The following is a 17809-nucleotide window of genomic DNA, read 5'->3' as shown; positions in this document are numbered from 1 at the left end:
ACCTGAGCCAAAACCAAGAGTCAGATGCTCAACCAACTGAGCCACCAGGCGCCCCTCGATGAAACGTTTATAGAGCACAACTCTGCCCCACGTGGGAAGTCAGATGGCCCGCCCTGAGGGAGGCTGGCGGAAGGGGCTAGTGGCCTCTGGTGGCAGGGTGTGGGCTGTGGTGGCTCGGGGCCCTGGGCCCCGGGGAAGGAAGGAGGAAGGTCCACGGGGCCAGGGGTGGGTCAGAGACGCCTTCGCGTGGAACTCAACCTTGGAGAGAGTAGGGCAGGCACGCGGCGAGTGGAGGAGGAGGAGGGAAGGGTGTGCCTGGTACAGGGAACGGGTCACATGTCACACTGCGGGGACACCAAGTGCTTTGGGTGGGCGAGACGTGATGAGATTCCTGTGTGCCTGGGGCCCGGGAAGCAGCAGTGGGTGATGGGGCCAGAGATGCAGACAGGACCCTAGGTGGGGGTCAGCCTGCACACCCAGCCGCGTCTGTCACGTGGATACAGGGACTGTTGCTGCAGACTCCATGCCCCTGCGTTTGGAGCAGATGCTATGAACTCTGACCCCTCGAGGCCACCACTGGGTATCTCTGCGTGGACACCCGTCCCTTCTTCCCTCCAGTCTGTGGAACAGCCCGCCCCCACCACTTCCTACGGTGTCTCCTCCGCCAGGCCCCGCAAGCGCTGTTCCCTCATCCCGCCCTTCCTCGTTACTTCCTGCTCCTTCCGCAGAAGCCCCTCCCGCCTCTCCCCTCCAGGCTGGCCTGTCAGCAGGCACGGGGCTTGGGGCCCAAGCTCTCGTATGGGGACTTCCCTGTGGGCATCAGTGACTGTTGAAGGGTCCCTGAGCCCGCCCTCCCGCTCCTTAGCCGCCCAGGGTCTCCGTCCCAGCCCTCCCACGGGGGCCGTTCCCGCGTCGCTGAAGCAGCACGTGTGCGGGTGTCCAAGTGGTGAACCGGCTCCCCCACGTTGCCTCCCGCACGCCGTTCCACCCTCAAGCCCGCACCTCTGCTCACTTCCCTTGTGCCGGGCCGTGCCTCGCCCGCCCCTGACTTCCGGGCGCCTCCAGCCCCTACTGATCCCCGACCGCTGCAGGTGAGGACGGTTCGTCCCTGTCCCCGGAGCCCTGACACCTGTCCTCCATGGGCGTCTTTTGTGTCCCCTGTGTGCCGTGCCTGGCACCCAGCAGGTGCTGAGACATTTACTGGATGAATGTTCAAATGTGATGCCTCCAGGCGACGTTCCTCCAGGGCGGGGTGTCGGATTTGTCCCCCGCCCACCAACACGGGTGTCCGAGCTGGTCCACCGGACTTGTTCACTGGCACCTCGATACCACAGCCTGATGCCAACCCGTTTCGGTGGACTGAGCGCGCACGCACACACACACTGAGCCCTGAGAGCCCTCTAGAAGCCGCCAAGAGAAGAGTTCTCTGTGGTGATGGAAATGTTTTATTTATTTTTTACGTTTTAATTTATTCTGAGAGACACAGAGAGAGAACAAATGGGGAGGGGCAGAGAGGGGGAGAGAGGATCCCAAGCAGGCTCCGCGCTGTATCGCGGAGTTCACCGCGGGGCTCGAACCCGCGACCCGTGAGATCGTGACCTGAGCTGAAATCAGGAGTCAAGAGTCGGACGCTCACCGCCTGAGCCGCCAGGCGCCCGCTGATGGGAGCGTGTGCTAGACCTGCCCCATCCGGGACGGCCACCACTAGCCACGTGGGCTGGAGGAACTGAACTTTTGATTGTATTTAACTTGTAATTAACTCGAATTTAGCCACGCGTGGCTAGTGGCTGCCAGCCGGGCAGTGCAGTTCTAGAACACTCCCCGGTCTCCCCGTTCTAGGCTCTGCGTCTCACCTTCTCCCCCTCCGATCCTGTGGGCCCCTCCCAGCGTGGCCGAGGGGACCGCTCTAGCCTGCCTCTGCCACTCTTGCCTGACAGCTTGGTTTGGACCTACCTTCCCACCCCCCACTTCTACGCTGTTCTCAGACACTGTGCGTGGCCTCCAGGAGGAGGAGACGGTCCTGCTTCCAGCCAAGGCCCTGTTGGCCCCTCCTGGCTTTCCCCCGGGGGACAGTGCTGCCCTGAGGGCTTACTGATGGCTTGGGGGTGAGGAGGGCAGGGCGCGTCCTGGGCATGGCCGGTCACATGAACGAATGCCTCTTCTCCCACAGGACCAGCTGCACCGGCTCTTGTGGGCGCCCCGGAGAGCAGGACAAGGTAGGACATTAACATATGAATAATTCTTGGAAGTGACAGAGAGGCGGACGGGGGGGCGGGAGGGATTTCATCGGTCTCATTTTTGCTTAAATATCTGGCTTAAAACGAGGCCCCTTTAATGGAAAACAGAGGCGGGAGGCTGAGATCCTTTGTATGTTTACTATGGTACAAGGTTTTCCAAACCACAGCCAGCGCCCTCTGCCACCAGCAGAAGGTTCCGGGTACGTGGTCCAAAGGACATCCCCGAACGTGACATTTAGGACGATCCATTTCTCCCACGACGACTTCTCCAAGTGCATACATAATAAATAAATAGAAAACACATCTTTGTTCGTGGCAACACCTATGAGAAACATTTACGAACAAAACATCTAATTCCCGAAAAAGGACCAGCCGTTTCGGCAACAGGAAAGAGACCGGCATTTCAGGGGAGTGTGGCTCGCCCCAGAGGGCCTAACTCATTTGGACGCCGACAGACAGAACTGTGGGAGCGATTTTCCAGGCGGTGAGAAAACGTGTGCCACCAAGAGCACGCCGGGCCCCTGGCCCTTGCTGGCCGGCGTCGGAGGGAGAGTGCGCGCACGGACCCTGAGCTGCTGGGCGTGTGTACAACTCTGAGCATTTTCAAACAGATACGCTCTCTGAAACCAACCGAACCAAAGACCATCCACACTCCCGGCCACCGGAAGCGACCCCACCCTAGCTGGTTCACAGTGTGAGACCCTCGCGTCGACAGAGTTTGAAAAACTCAACAGAACTGCAGACGGGGACAGGAGGTCACGACTCCCCTCCCCACCCGTCGCCGGGAATCTGCGTGGAAGAGGTTTCTCCCGGGAGCACGGCCCCTGCCGTGTCCCACCTTCGCCTCCCAGCAGCTGGACGGACCGTGCTCCGGGAAACTGCTCTGACAGTCGGCTCAGCCTGGGGAGGGGACCCCTCCCGAGGGCCGCGGCTGCAGAGGGGGCAGAGAAGGCCGTCTTCGAAAGAAGAGTTGCGAAGAGTGTGTGGTTGGCGCAGGAAAGGGGGAGATGCAGCTCGGCGTGACCCTGGGGCCCCCCGGGAGAGTGTGAACCCCAGAAGGGGTCCCCTCCCTCAGGGGCTCTCTGAGCTCCCTGCAGGGCGGAGGGTGGGCGAGGCAGACAGCTCAGGGGTCAGCGGGTAGCTGCGAGCCCCCGACCCCAGCAGCCGAGCCGGCTCACCCAAAGCGTTGACGCGAGCCCCGCCACCGTGCCCTGGGCTGCACCTGTGCTCCTGCACTCGGGTAGCACCAGTGGGACGGCCGTGGCCACCAGGACAAGCGGGGGCCGCAGGGCCGCCCCAACCTGCGGGGCGGGCAGTGGGCCTGGAGGGAAACAGCCATCGGCCAATTCTCTCTATTCTGATGACCTTTTCAGGGGACTCGTCCCCATTCAGCGCCCGGGGCCAGTTGTTGAGGCAATGTGGTGTGGCGGCAGGTGCTGGGCGGGGGGCCTCTCGGCCCGGCCTGGCCGCGTGGTTCTAACCCATCTCGGGGTCTCACACGCCGCCTCCGTGAAAGGAGGGTCTTGGACTGGACGTACCCTAAGGTCCTCTCCGACTCTGAAACCTCGGGCTCCTGAGGTGAGAGCACGCTCCCGGGTCTCGGGATAAAGAACAAATGAGGCCCCAGGTAGGAGCTCACTTCCCTCGACTTGGTCCAGCCCTCCCTGGGGCCAGGAGGTGCTCAGTGCTCTGGGCACCTCGGCCCGGCACCCCCCCCCCCCGCCCCTGCACGTGTGGCCTCGCTGGGTGGGCCAGCAAGCTGCAGGCACAGGGTGACCCAGCGGTCAGCAGCTTCAGCAGGTGGGAGCACCTCCGAGCTACTGGGTGGCGGGGGGGCTGCCCGAGCCCGCCCTGCAAGGTGCCCGCCCCCTTCCTCGTCCTGCAGGCCGTGTCCTGACCCACCCGAGCACGCGGGATCCTGGCCTGGTCTTCTTCTGAGCCCGCCCGTCCTGCAGCCTGCGAGCCTGGACCCCAGGCCGGACCTCCCGCAGCTCCGCCCTCATGGCCCAGGGCGCCCAGCCACACGGCACCCTCGCGTCTGCCGCTGGCTTCTGCGTGCAGTGTGGTCTCAGAACGCAGAGGGCCTCTAAAAGTCACCTCGTCCCCCCCCATCCCGGGACCCGAGGCCTCCTGAACGGTCGGGTGAACCCTCCAGAGGTAGGGCTTGCCCGTCCCCCGAGGGGAGCTGGTCCCGTGCTGGCCGGCTCCGTGTACACGCCGGCTCCCAACCCCTTGAAGGTTGGTGTCTGCTCACGGCTCCCTTTCCCCCCCGTATCGACCAGCCTGCCGTGCGCGCTGGAGAGCGCGGGGTCTGTGAACGGCTGGGTCAGGGCTCCTGCCGCCAGTGCAGCTCGGGTCTCCTTGCGTGGCCCCCGCGCCCCCCCCCCCCCCCTGAAGAGGCACAGGTAGGAGAGAAGCACCTGAGAGGCTGCAGGAAGGAAGGTCGGCTGCCCCCCCCCGGGGGCCGCAGGGAGACGCTGGAGTGGGGGCGGGTGGCCGCGCCAGGGTCTCTGATACCCTCCCCTCCGCCCGTCAGGGCTGCCCCCGGCCCTTCCCAGGGGGAGCCAGCCGTCCCGCCTGGCCCGCGGCCAAGAGTCCACCGTCCACTGCGGAGCGACACGAGGTGGCTGGCGTCCTCACAGTTTCTTCTTCCTCACCACGGGGATGGGCACCACTTGGAAGATTTTGGCACCGTGGTCCTCAGTGTCCAGAGTCACCCAGGTCGGCCGGAAGCTCCCTTTGAAGCCAACGAACGCCATTTTCTCTGGAAAGCAGGAGTGAGTCACATGAACAGAAACCCCAAGAGAGCGGCTCCCGCCAGGCCTCCCATCGCCCTTCCCTGCAGGCATTTCCAGGCGCCCTCTCCCAGCCGCCCCGGGCTCTGCCTCCCCGGGAGTAGCTTTGCGCCCGATGACGTCATTTGCGAGGGGCACACAGGGTCTCACCCGAGCCTCCGGTCGGCCGTGCGGGGTGGTGGCCCTGCTTTGCACAGGAGGCCCCCCCCGGGGCCCCGGCTGCCTTTGGGCTGAGCCTCTGATCACCAGCGAGTCCCTGTGCCTCTCTGAAGCCCAGCGTCCCCCGTCAGTCAGCCAGTCACACGAGGGATGACGCTCAGCTACAGGACCTCTCCCAGCTCCAACGTGCCGTGGCTTTGGAAGGACTCCGTCCAAGGGTTCAGAGTAAGTGGTGCAGCCAGACTAGACGTCTAGGCCCCACGCAGTGAGCCTGCCTTGCATTCGGAGCTTAACCGAGGGAGGGGCGTGGGGCTCTCTGTCCACACTCGGGATCGGCCCGGCCTGGCGGGCGGCACACACGTGCCACCTCTGGGAAGACGCCACTCAGATCACCTCACCTACGTCAGCTTTTGGCAACAGGGTCTTAGTTAAAAAGGCAGAGGCCCCAAGATGAGTCCAGGATTGAGCCCGAGAAGATACTTCTCTGTTCTTGGGGCTCTCTTTTGGCTCCAGGGAAGGGCCTCCGGGCTTTCCCGTGGGAGCTGCTAGGAATTGACGTCCCACATGACGGGCCACGAGCTTTGATGCTCCTCACAGGATGGCGTGGCAGCTGAGCTCTGGGTTAGAAGCGTTCGGATCCAAATTCTGATCTTGGGCAAGTTACTTAAGCGTCTGGTTCCATCCCAGACGGAAGCAATGGCACCGTGACCCGTGAACGCGCAGCAATCGCGGCGAGCTCAGCAGGTGCACAGCCGGGCACCACGCGTGGACCCCAGCGGACGTTAGCGTCTGCGGGCTTGTTCCACCTCCCTCCCAGCCTCCCCTGGGCTCCGCGGTGACGGTGACGAGGGTCATGCTGGGCTTCACCGCAGAAGCACCGAGGGACCTCGGACAAGCCGCAGAGATGCCTCGGGCTTTCGTTTCTCCGTCCCTCCCTACGTCCCTTACGGTGGGCGTATGAGCGTCCAGCCCACTGGAACATGGAGGACGAGGCAGAGCCCCGCCCGTCCCTGTAGCGGGAGCCAGGACGGGGGCAGATCAAGCCACTTTCCTGCTGATGCTTTGGTTTAACGAGAAGGGGAGGGGGCCCGTGCTGAGCGGACGGGCGAACAACTCAGGAAGTGGCTTCCCATGTCGGCTCACACGTTGGGAGGAGGCTGCTGGCGTGTAGGGATGGCGAATGGGCGGCACCCGGCCCACACGTTCCAGAAGGCCACCTAGCGTCGAGGACCCTGGGGTCTGGTGGGGAGCACTGTGGTCTCGGCAAGAGGTAGCAGCAGCCCCCACACCAGGCATCTGGACTTACGGTCAGTGTAGACCCCTGGTCTGGATCGCTTACCTTTCAACCTGAGGCTCTTATCTGTGCCGAGCTTTTCCAGCACTCTGGTCCACAGGCCCTTGGACGTGTATCGTCCCTTCGACACCACGAGCACAATGGAGCTGCAGGAGAGGAGGTGTCAGAGGCCAGGAGGGGAGAGCAGGTAGGGTGGGGGCAGTCAGCCGCGCCCAGAGGCCCGGCTGCGGGTTTGGGGAAAGGCCGCCTGTCCCTCGTGCCGAGCGGACCGGCTCTTTCCATGCTTGACCCACATCCCGGCCTCCCTCCCACACCTCTGGCCGCAGTCGGCACCCGGGGACCTCCCACACCTGCTCTCAGCTCGCTCGCTGCCTGCACGCGTGTCTGTCCCCAGAGAGGACGGGGTAGGTGCACGGAGGAGGGACTTCGGCTTGCGTTTATTAACGCGAATGTCCTCAGCCCGTTGGGTTGGGACCAGATAGAAACACGGCAGGAGAGCAAGCCAGAAGCTGGGGTTACCGCGTGCTTGGGGAGTGTTAACCTCCACGTTCACGTCACTTTCTGCCCGGTTTGCACATGGGAGATTGGGGCAAGTTTACTAGGCCCAAGGTGAGTCGTGCTCGGAGGCGGGGCGCAGGGGCCTGGAGCGAGGCGTGCGCCCAGCCGGACGGGCCCCGACTTGCAGAAGCCCAGCTTGGGGGCCTGGCGAGACTCTCTGCTCCCGGCCTTGGTCGTGTTCAGGCCCACAGGTTGGGAACACAGCCTCAAGGTGGCAGACCCCGCGGGGCCGGGACGGACAGGCGAGGGGAGCACCACCCCCCAGGAACAGCAGCCCAACGGGCTTCCGGCTCACATCTCACAGGAATCCCATAACCACAGACCACAGTCCAGACGCGGAAAAAGCAGACAGGGTTCTGGAAGCCGCGGTCACCCCCGTTTGTGTCCCTTCGGGAGCAGAAGGAACACCCTTCAGATGCACCGGGCTCGTCAGCCCTAGGGACAGGAAGGGGAGCTGGGGCTGCCTGGGGACGAGGCCCCAGGGGATGGCAAGGTGAAGCCAGCAGAGAGAGGGAGCATCGCACACTTGTTCTCGGCACTGGGCTCGGGCACCATTCCCAGGAGGCCATTTCGTCATCGTTCCAGTTCAGAGGAAAAGCTCACGTCCCTTTGGCACAGCTAAGCCTCGCCGCTCGGGGGAACCCAGACAAAGGTCGTGCCCTCTAGACTGGGCTCTGGGCTAGCTCCCAGGAGCGGGACGCAGACGGGGCTCCTCGTGCGTCACAGCATCCTGATGGGGCCAGAAGCCTGCATGCTCGGAGGTGTCCCTGTCTGCCCCGAATGGGACTGTCACGGCCTGTGAACGCCTACACTCGTCAGCACGGAGTATGGTGGCAGGGCAGAGGCCGTTCCGACAAGCCACCCGGACTTCCCACCGTGCCTGGTTGTGGCCCCTGAGAGCGAGTTCTACCCCTCGTTTAGCGAGAAACACAAAACCGAGTTAGACGTGGCCCCGGCGCGAGGAAGTGCGGGTCCTCGCCCGGGAACGGCCGCGTCCCCGGGGCTGCTGAGACTCATGTGTTAGTAGAGGCAGAACTTTGTGGTTGCGTTGGAAGAGACCTCACCAAAGAGGTGCACGTTAGATTGGGAAGGTGCCGGGAGTTACCAGGGATTTCTAGGAAAGGGCACAGGAGGTGCTGGGGGGAATTCAAGCCAGCAGCTGGCAGGGAGGCCGGGTCAGGCTGGGGCGGCAGAGGCCTGGCCCGTCAGGAGGTTGAGCCGGAGGGCCTGCTTCGCAGCCATAGACAAGCCCGGCCGGAGGGTGAGCGGGCAGGTGGGGGGCCGGGACCCGGTCACAGAGGAGGAGGGGACAGGGGGAGTCACGCAGGACGCCCAGACCGTGGTCCAGCCGTCTGCAGGGTTCAGGCCCATGAACCGAAACACGGTGAACGGGAGGAGGGGCCGGGCTGGGAGGCGACGGCCAAGGGCGAGGTTGGGTTCCACGGGAGACTTGTAGCTTGTCAGACGTGGCGGTGCCGGGAGAGGTGTGGGCCAGAGAACTTAAGAGCCACCGGCACTTGGATCGCATCGAAAGCGTGGGCGGGGTGAGGTCATGCTGGGAAAGCGTGTCCTGGCCGGGGAACGAGGCCAGGGCCAGGCTTCCCACTTGTAAGTGGGCAGCCCGGCTGCCTCGGCCTGACCTACATTCTCTGCCCCGCACCCTTTAGGTCGTCAGAGGTGCAGGCAGACCTCGAACGCGCCCTCGGCGCCCCTAGACCGGACGCGATGGGGTGGGGGGGACGCACGCAGACTCACTTGTCGGGGATGGCCGCCACGTGACTGAACAGCTGCCACGGGACGCCCTGCAGCATGGTGCTGCTGAAGCTCGTGTGGCTCACCACGTGCCCGCGGCTGCCGTCGATCGCCACCATCTGGATGCCGTCCTCGGAGCTGGGGTACCTCGTCCCGTCCACCTACAGGCCCAAAGCAGCACCGCTGGGAGCGGGCTTGGGGCGCCCACGTGGACCCTGAAGCCAGGCAGTCCGTGCAGCTGCTCAGAGCACAAAACCCTCTCCGAGCGGCTCTCCGGGGCCCTCTGTGTGGGTGGGCGCTGGGAAAGGGACCTTACTTGGCTGGAAGGTCTGCGCGGATGCAATTAAGTTAAGGATCTTGAGATGAGGTCATCCTGGGTTTAGGGCCCGTCCTAAATCCGGCGATGGGTGTCCTCATAGGAGGAAGGAAGGGGGTGTGGGGCCCAGACACCCAGGGTGAAGGCCGTGCGAGGACAGAGGCAGATGCTGGGGGCGGGGGGGGGGGGCCACGTCCACAACCCGGGGGACGTCAGCGGAGGCCTCGGGCAGACAGTCTCAGACCCTCTAGGGGGACCTGGCCCTGCTGAGCCCCCGATTTGAGGCTTCCATCCTCCAGGATGGCCAGAGAACAAGTTTCTTTTGTGGCGGGCAACCCTGGCCTGTGGTCATCGGTGACAACAGCCCCAGGACATAACACCGCCTCCCCCTGCGGCCAAGCAGCGCCCCTGCAGGGGCCGGAACCACTCACTTCAATGTAAGCCACGTCGCTCAGGAGGTGAAAGAAACGCTGCCTGGAACTCTCCATCTTCACCTCCAGGAAGCGGTCCTTTGTCTTCTGGAAAGCAAGTAAGACCGGCTGCCCTGGCTGGGTTGGGGGCGCCACAGGCACGGCCTGACGGGGGCAGCCGCCTCCCCGCACCCCCGGCCACCCCAGGATGGGACGGGGGGGGGGCGGGCCGAGCGGGTGTCCGGAAAGGGCCCTGACGTGACGGCCGCTCACCAGCTGGGCACCACGGAGCTTCCTGGGCATCGGCACGTCCACCACAGCTCTCTCGGCGAACCTGGGGTAGGCGGTGGCCGTGCAGTCGCTGACGCCCGCGTTCTTGGGGATCAGGGCCTTGATCCTGATTCGCTCGCAGCCTCTCACGGAGCAGAAGGCAAATCTCTCCCTCTCGTTCTGGGCTCTCAGCTTCAGGAACAACAGCCTGCGTGCGGGGGCCACGGCCGGGCTCGCTCAGGCGTTCACCACCCTCCTCCCCCTCTGTCTTCACGTCACCTCCCAAGCCCCGCGGTGAGACCCACGGGCCTTACGAGATGGCCACCAGGCTGTGTCTGCCACGGGGTCACGTGCGGTCCGAGAGAGAAACGAGCACCCGGGCGTCAAAGCTCGCGACGCCAACGGGGACCGCTTTCTGGGCACGTGCCCTATGCCACGCTCCGCGCAGGCCGTGAGTGGACACGCCGTCTCGCTTAACCCTCAGACGGTCCCGTCCAGTAGGTGCCGTCACTGCCCTGCTTTCTCGGACTCCGAGCAGCCGACTGACCCGGGACCACATGGGAGGATGGTCACAGAGTCGGGCCACCCCGTCACTGTGCCTGGGGAGGCGAGCCTTCCTCACTAGACTTTTCTCGAAACTGCCATCTTTTCCCTCCTTGTTGGACAGGACTGGACGCCGCGGGGGTGGTGCAGGGGGTCGGCCGACGAAACCGAGGCACTAACTTAGGACCTGTCACCGTTCCTCCTGCTCAGAAACCACCTTCCAGGCTGACTCCCACGCCTGCAGCATTCGAAAGGCTGTTCCCGTGCTGACCCCTCTCTGGGAACCGCCTGCGCCCAGACGGCCCGGCGAGCTGGGTTCGCGCCATGATGCCACGACCTCCACCCACCGCCGCACAGCCGGTCGTGCCAGGGAAGCACCTGGACGCGCAGAGGGGCCGATCGAGACTTCAGAGGGGCCCCAGGTATTGGGAAAGCCCAGTGCTTTGGGTCCTGTAACCCAGCTCGCAGCCCCCAAGGGTGTCACCAAATTAAAGCACAGCCTAATCACCACCAGGCACTGACGGTGGGTGTGGAGGTCGGCCTGCAGAGGCTGGGCTCCCCGGTCCGCCCCTCCGTACCCTGAGTCTTGGGGGGTGGCTGGGGGGCGTCCGCGATTACGCGGTGCCTCCTGGGGCCGGCAGGCACACCTGGGGACTTTGTCGGTTGGCGCTGTCCTCCAGCGGTGCCACCAGCCTAAGTCTCTGTTCCCTCTTCACCTTTGGCCTTGTCTGCCCCACGAGTGGTTTAGAATTTATGTGAAAGTCGGGTGCTATTTATTTCCCCCCAAACCTAGCATTTTACTAATGCCTCTGATTTTCAAATTCTAATTTTTCTCTCATCAAATTGATAAAACCGTGTCTGAAAGAGAGAGAGAGTGCCCCTGCTAGGTATCTCCTTATCGCTGATTGCAATCAAGAGGGAACACGGCCATCAAGGGATCCTTTACGGTCACTCCCCAGGGGAATGGCTCTAAGCGGCCTCACCGCTCGGACATTGTTGGCATTCCGGAGGTGTTGGACTTACTGTCTTTTTCAGGGAGGGGACCAGACAGCTCCCTATTCTCCACAGACACTCTATTCCTGTTATCCCTCCACTGAGCAGTGCCTAGTGCCGTCCAGCAAAGGGTGAGGGACGGCTCTGGGGAGAGGTGGACCCGGGTTCGAAACGAGCCGTGCCAAGGTTGTGCCGTGGCCTCGGGGCAGGACCCCGCTATTTCCTCTGTCCCTTCTTTGTCCCCTTCTGGACGAGGGATGATGTCATCTGCTCCCCCTGGCTTGGGAGGACCCGAGGGAACGGACCGTGTCTCCTCCGTTCTAAGGAAAAGCTGCTTTTGCTTTTTGCCTGAAATGGGCCTATTTCCTCCCATCCCCGTGTCTATTCACGGAACGTTTACCCCCAGCTTAGCAGCTTGGAAAATGTCACTGGCGGATGGAACCTGAGTTCGGCCCCTGAGTCGAAGCCCCTGGGAAAGCGTTCTCCGTCAACGGCAGGTAACCCGGTGGGGGTTGGCCTGCTGGGAGGGCCAGGGGCACGGCCCCGGGGCCGAGCCGCCCTGCCGCGGCGGGGGTCCTCACCCTGAGTCCTCGTCCCAGTAGTAGTGGCCCCTGCCCGTAAAGCTCTGTTCCACCTTGTCCATCTGGAGGGTCCGCACAAAGGTGCCCGTCTTGGATGTCTGCTTCAGCAGGCGGTTGTGCACGTCGGAGAGAATGGAGAAGGACGTGCCGCGGGGGTAGCAGAACCCCACTCGGATCCAGTCGCCCCTAGAGGCAGGGGGGGGCGGTCAGGCCACAAGCAAGGGCGTCCGGGCCTCAGAGAGTCTGGGGCCCGCCTGGAGAGAGACCAGAGAATTCTCCCCCAGACGGCACCTCCATTTCTGCTGGGGGGGGGGGGGGCGTAACCACCCGGCTGCCAAGTGTTGGGGGCGGGGAGCGTGGCTGGCGGGGCGAGGGGCTCCCTGGGCACTGCCCGGGCCTAGGCCGGGGTGCTGCCCTGCAGCTCAGCCCCTCCTGGTCCAGCCCGGTCTCAGGGCTCATTTCATCTCTTTCAGTGTCATTTTCCACATCTGCTTGGCGTCCGTGTCCCAGGAGCACGTGACAAGTGACAGGCACAGACAGCACCCGAACACCGACGCCGGAGGCCAGATCCGGGCGGGAATGCCGTCGTGCTGCACCTCGAGGGGATGCTGGCCCCCGCTCCCACGTGGGGCGTAGGGAGGCCCACGGAGCCAGGCTTCTGCCCGAGCCCGGCCACACCCGGGGCAGGGGGGCTCCGCCCGGGGCTCGGATTCTGGACTACTGGGTGCCCTCGGCCCCTCTGCAGGGGTGACGTGGGCCGGCCTGCGGTCCCGAGGCGTCACCACCGCTGCCTGGGGCTCCGTCGGAGCGGCTGCGCCCACTTACTTGTTGAAGTTGATGAGCCAGATGGCCAGCTCGGCGGGCGCCGGCTGGTCCCAGTGCACGGTGTAGCCCTTCTGCAGGGTGACCACCGGCTGGTACTGCTGGTAATGGGTGCTCCGGGCCAGGGCCCCCTCCAGGTGGAGGGGGCGGCTGGGGAAGTCGTTCTTGATGATCTTCATCCGTAGGTTGCTGGTCTTGTAGGCCTGAATGTACATCTTTTAGGACCCAAAAAGGAAACACGACAGGACAGTTACAAGGGATTATTCCAGAGCGTCTGGTTAACATCTGACAACGGGCCCCGCTTTCAAAGGAACGTTCTCGAGGAGCCCTTTTAAGGACGCGTGAATGGACGGCTGGGGGTGCGGCCATTGCCGTTCTGCGCGATCCCGCGGACACCTTCTCAACAAAGGGCTCCGTCCGGGACACAGCGGTGGAAACACGGGAGGAGTCTGCTTAACAGTCAGATGGCGGACTGCGGGGAAGGGAGGGGACGTGCAGGAGGGGGGAGAGCGAACTGGCTAATCCTGTGCACGCAGCCCCCTCGCCCCCGCCGCTGTCCTGCCTGCGTCTGGGAGGCAGCTTTGGGCACGCTCCTTCTCTGCCTCCCGAGGTCTGGCCCCCGTGGCCAGGCCCCGTGTCACTACGCCCTGCACGAAGGAGTGCCGTCCTGCTACAGAGGAGTCCCTGAAAGCAAGACTACGAGCTCTCGGGTCCCAGGGACCCAAGAGCCGCGTTGTTTTGGGCCCGCCTCGGTGGAAATCTTGGCGTCCTGCCCTGTGGCACGGCCCCTGCGCAGGTGACACCACCATGGCCGTGGCCAGCACAGCAGCGCAAAACTGGGCACGCGGGAGGGAGGGGTGGTCTCCCCAGTACTGCCTACGGGACAGAAAGAGGAGCTCTGGCTGCCCGTGGCACGGGGCCGTCCCGAGAACCAAAGCTTGAAGGGTATGTCACAGCGCGGCGAAAGCTGTAAAGGGAAGGGGGTAGATTATGAGTAGTAATTAAGCAGTAGCCGCTCAGGAGAACCGGGCAGGTGCTGGCAGAGCTTTTGCACAGAAGACGAGCCGCGTGTGGGAGAGACAGGGTGTGGGGGAAGATCCAGGCCTGGTTTCGCCAGCACCCTCGCCTCCCTGTGCCCGCCTGGCCCTGTGGCCCCTTCCCCTCTCCGGCACCAGCTCACTCTCCCGCCTCTCCCGGACCCCAGGCCACCTTCCGGCTCCTTTCTCCCCCACCCTCCAGTCCTGACGTCCACAGTGTCCGCCTGTATGGTAATCGCGAGGACAGCTTCTTCGTACACGTCCCCTGCCGGCCCCGGGACTCCCCTCCCTACTTTAATGCTGCGTTTTCCTGGCTGTCTTCCCTCTTGCTCGTTTATTCACCATCAACCAATAACAGCTAATGCCAGCATCATAATAGCTAGTTGGTATTTTCGGCTCCGTCGTGCCCCAGGTGCTGTTCCCCACGACGGCCGTTGGCCACACGGGGCCCCCGAGCCCCGGAAACGTGGCCGGTGTGGCTGAGGACCCACCTGGGTTTTAAATTTTGATTAATTTAAACCTCCAACCCAAAGCAGTGTAAAATATTTTCCCACCGCGCGTGCCTTTATCCTTTTGGGGAGGTAGGACTAGCTTTCACTTCGTCGGAAATCTGCATCCAAACTGAGCGGGCTCGAAGCGGAAACCGTGTCGTGGATTTCGACGACTTAGAGGAGGAAAAATTACATCCAGGAAAAGTACCTCACTAACGATTTTTATAAATCCGTCGCGTGTTGAGACGATAGGATTTTGAGTACGCTAAGTTAAAATACATTATTACGATTAATTTCCTGTTTCTTTTTTCTTTCTCACGGGGCCTCTGGAAAACTTAGGACCACGGGGCTGGTTTGCGTTACATTTCCGGCGGATGGGGCCGGCGACGCGCTTTGCATCTGTCATATGAACCTTAGGCCCGCCATCTCAGAAGGAGGTTCGACTATTATCCTGATTTCACAGATGAGGACACTGAGGGTCCAGCAGTCACCCACGGGTCTGGTTCCACATGTGTCCGTGTCTTTGCACTGACTCCAGGCACTGGGGCCTGACTTGAATCCGAGTGACCTCCCAGTGCCCTCCTCCTAGGCATCCTGCTTTCTACCTACAACACGGTTTTCACTTTGATTTTTTGAAAGGGCATACAGCAGGCGCTCGCTCCTGCTGAGGGGCTGGTGACACCAGGGGTGCCCTCGCTTCCCCACCTGTGCGTAGCGCCCGCTGCAGATGGCCCCTCTCCAGTCGGGGACGTTGATGCAGTCCGGGTGCCGGACCAGCCAGTTGTCGTCCTTGGTGAGGTAGGACCCCGGGTACTCGGACACAGAGCCGTCGACATCATGGAACACGGACGTCTTATCCCCATCCATGTCCAGCTGGTTGAACCAGGGCCCCGGCTCTCCGAAGAACACTCTGGAAGTAATCTAAACAGAGCCCCGGGAAGTGAGGCTGGGCCAGAGGTGAAGGGAGACTGCAGCCCGCTCACCGGCCTCCACTCCAGACCCGACGCATTCGTTTGGCCTCTGCTCACACAAGGCCCGGCTGCTGTGGGTGACCCTGGAGAGTGCTCTGAGGTGCGGGCTCAGAGCCTGCAGAGAGGAGGGGGCACAGGGGTGTGTGTGTGTGCGCGCGTGCACAAGTGTGAGAGGGGGAGAGAGGTGTGTGCATGAGAAAGCACACACACGCGGGGCAACGTGTGAGAGAGGACCGTGTGCTGTGTGTCTAAGAGGGGGGTGTGTGCACCTGTTTGAGGAGGACAGTCTGTCGACACGAGCCCGTGGCGGGCTCTGCGACTGACCTCTCCCAGGCCTCGGTGGCCTGAGTAAAGAAACGAAGTCACAAGTTCTCACGCCTTTCCCTTCAGCCTGCCGGCGCGAGGCAGACGGGCAAAGGGCACGACCAGAGGGGAGGAGAAGGAAGAAAGTTCTGGGGGATCCAGAGCCCAGGCAGAGCACCCCAGGTCCCTCCCAGCCTCAAAGTGCCACCCTCCGTCCCGCCCTCCTCACCCCCAGCTCTTCATTGGCACCTGTCTGTGCCCAGGAAGACCCCATTTGTGGTGCCCTCTCAGAGAGACATGAGCGCCTTGGAAACCCTGGGATTGGAGATTAACTGACCAACCCAGGTGAGCCTGTCGCAAGACTCCATAGTCCAGACCGAGGCCTGTGGAGGAACAGCCTCAGGACCTCGCGTCTGGAGGGAGGCTGTGCTGAGGCTCGGGGGGGTTCGGGGCAGGGGGAGGGCAAGTGGGACGCAGCCAGACCTGACCTGTAGGGCAACCTACACTTGTACTTTTCCAGCTTGGATGCAGCCGGGCTGGGGCGCGGCCCAGCCTGCTTGGAGGAAGTCGTTCGCTCCCTGCGGTGGTGGCAACGGCTCAAACTCCAGCCCCGGGGGACTTGTGAATCACTGCCCAAAGTCTGGATTTGCCCAGAGCCTGCCCCAGCACCTCACTCACCGGGACATCCTCAAAGGCAATGCTGGTCACATTGTTATGGGGGCAGCTCTGCCAGGCGTTGTTCAGCCGGAAGGCCAGGGCACTGGTGTGCCGGCCCTCCAGGGCCACAAACTTGCGGAAGGTGCAGTTCTGGATGTTGATGGGGCCGTCATAGAACTGAATTCCTCGGATCGGAAAATTCCTACAGAGTTAAGGAAGCGAGAGGTCAGCCTGTTCGCCACGTTATGCCACCGAGTTGTTTGCACCCTTCAAGGTGATGGAAACAGAGACTTTCTGGGTAAACCGTCCTGCTCCCCACCTCCTGCCACTCCTCGCTGCAGGGCATTATTGATTCATCCATCAGTTCATGAGAAAGTATTTATAGACACAGTAAATGTCAATAAATGATTGCTAGATGACTTGGATGGATGGCTGGATGGATGGATGGAAGGAAGGAAGGAAGGAAGGCTGGATGGATGGAAGGAAGGAAGGAAGGATGGATGGATGGATGGGTGGGTGGATGGATGAAAGGAAGGAAGGAAAGAAGGAAGAATGGATGGGTGGGTGGGTGGGTAGATTGTAGGAAGGGTGGGTGGATGGATGAAAGGAAAGAGAAGGAAGGATGGATGGATGGAAGGAAAGAAAAGGAAGGAAGGAAAGAAGGAAGAATGGATGGGTGGATGGATGGGTGGGTGGATGGTAGGAAGGAAGGAAGGGTGGGTGGATGGATGGATGGAAGGATAGATGGAGGAATGGATGGATGGATATGTGTTTAGTTGCTGGCTTGGGGGCTGGGGAGTCATCCTCTATTCAAACACTTGCCCCAGTTTTTCCATCCTGTTGAGAGTCATTGGGTAAATACCATAAATACTCTGTAGAATGCCAGTATTGTGGCCCTTGGGAGACTAGAGCCATTAGTCATTATTTAGTCTCAGTTGCCATAACCATTTAATCAGATTAAGACCCAAATGGGTTTCCTCTGAGTAAGCCTTTCAGTTGTGAATCTGTTGGGTCTGGAAAACAGGCAAAGGGGACAGAACAGAAGGTGATGATGCTGTAGCGAGACAACGCACGTGACCTTTCAGGGCACGTAACCCTACAGGAGCGGCAGGCCCCACTGGGAAGGCAAGACTGTGGGCTGTCAAAGGACCCCAAGAAGGCTCCGATCTCCAGGAGTCAGGGAGAGGATGGGAGGCGGAGGTAGAAAGGACCGGAGAGCGGGCAACTTGGCTCAGCAGAGGGCGGGGACTCAGAGACTCCTCTCCTCTGCCCTCGGACTCCTGCGCGGGGCCTGGCAAGGGCCAGCTGGGCTTCTCGGTGACCCTGAACCTAGGCTTGTTTGCTCTGGAAGCCCAATGTGCATGGTTCTGCTGGTATTTGTGCTTCTGGGCCAGGTCCCCTCCTCCCACAGCTGGCATGAAGGAGGGAGGGCAGAAAGAGGAAAAGAAGCCTAGAGAAGGGTCTGTCCCTGGGAGGCTACACCACAGCCCCCCGTCCTCTACCCGGGGCTCCCCTCCCCACACGCAGGTCCCCCGGGAAAGCCCAGATCACACCAGCCTTGGTGCGTGGCTTCAGTCGACACCAGGGACTTCCTGCATTTCCGCATCTTTGAAAGCAGTC

General features: G+C 62.4%; 2 protein-coding genes and 1 long non-coding RNA gene across 6 annotated transcripts in view; 2 read left to right on the top strand and 1 right to left on the bottom strand.

The window, feature by feature from the left end:
* Positions 1–2356: 2356 nt before the first annotated feature.
* CEMIP (cell migration inducing hyaluronidase 1) overlaps positions 2357–17809 on the bottom strand; it is a 55864-nt gene continuing 40411 nt past the window's right edge. For 2 of the 4 annotated variants that reach the window (XM_040493472.1, XM_040493474.1), the window contains exons 21-29: positions 16211–16391; positions 14964–15179; positions 12734–12945; positions 11909–12094; positions 9795–9999; positions 9543–9629; positions 8799–8956; positions 6531–6631; positions 4874–5001 (exon numbers count right to left, since the gene is read on the bottom strand). In XM_040493472.1, the coding sequence (XP_040349406.1) occupies positions 4874–5001; positions 6531–6631; positions 8799–8956; positions 9543–9629; positions 9795–9999; positions 11909–12094; positions 12734–12945; positions 14964–15179; positions 16211–16391 (1474 nt within the window). Of the gene's footprint in view, positions 5002–6530; positions 6632–8798; positions 8957–9542; positions 9630–9794; positions 10000–11908; positions 12095–12733; positions 12946–14963; positions 15180–16210; positions 16392–17809 lie in introns of all 4 variants that reach the window. The other 2 variants (XM_040493473.1, XM_040493471.1) reach the window with 2 other exon arrangements.
* LOC121042287 (uncharacterized) lies at positions 9997–13186 on the top strand. The gene is made up of 5 exons (XM_040493475.1): positions 9997–10393; positions 10545–10756; positions 11370–11458; positions 11739–11824; positions 12953–13186. Exons 1-5 carry the CDS (start codon positions 10222–10224, stop codon positions 13063–13065), a joined length of 672 nt encoding a protein of 223 aa, XP_040349409.1. The 5' UTR covers positions 9997–10221; the 3' UTR covers positions 13066–13186.
* LOC121042289 (uncharacterized) lies at positions 15174–16608 on the top strand. Its single transcript, XR_005796080.1, has 2 exons — positions 15174–15329; positions 15620–16608. It is a non-coding gene; the product is annotated as an uncharacterized LOC121042289 (long non-coding RNA).

The sequence above is a fragment of the Herpailurus yagouaroundi genome, unplaced genomic scaffold (assembly GCF_014898765.1).
Source record: "Herpailurus yagouaroundi ecotype Mexico unplaced genomic scaffold, PumYag 185, whole genome shotgun sequence".
Classification (NCBI taxonomy): Eukaryota; Metazoa; Chordata; class Mammalia; order Carnivora; family Felidae; genus Herpailurus; species Herpailurus yagouaroundi.
The sequence above is the reverse complement of the archived record's forward strand: the minus strand, read 5'-3'. Positions and strand labels throughout refer to the sequence as shown.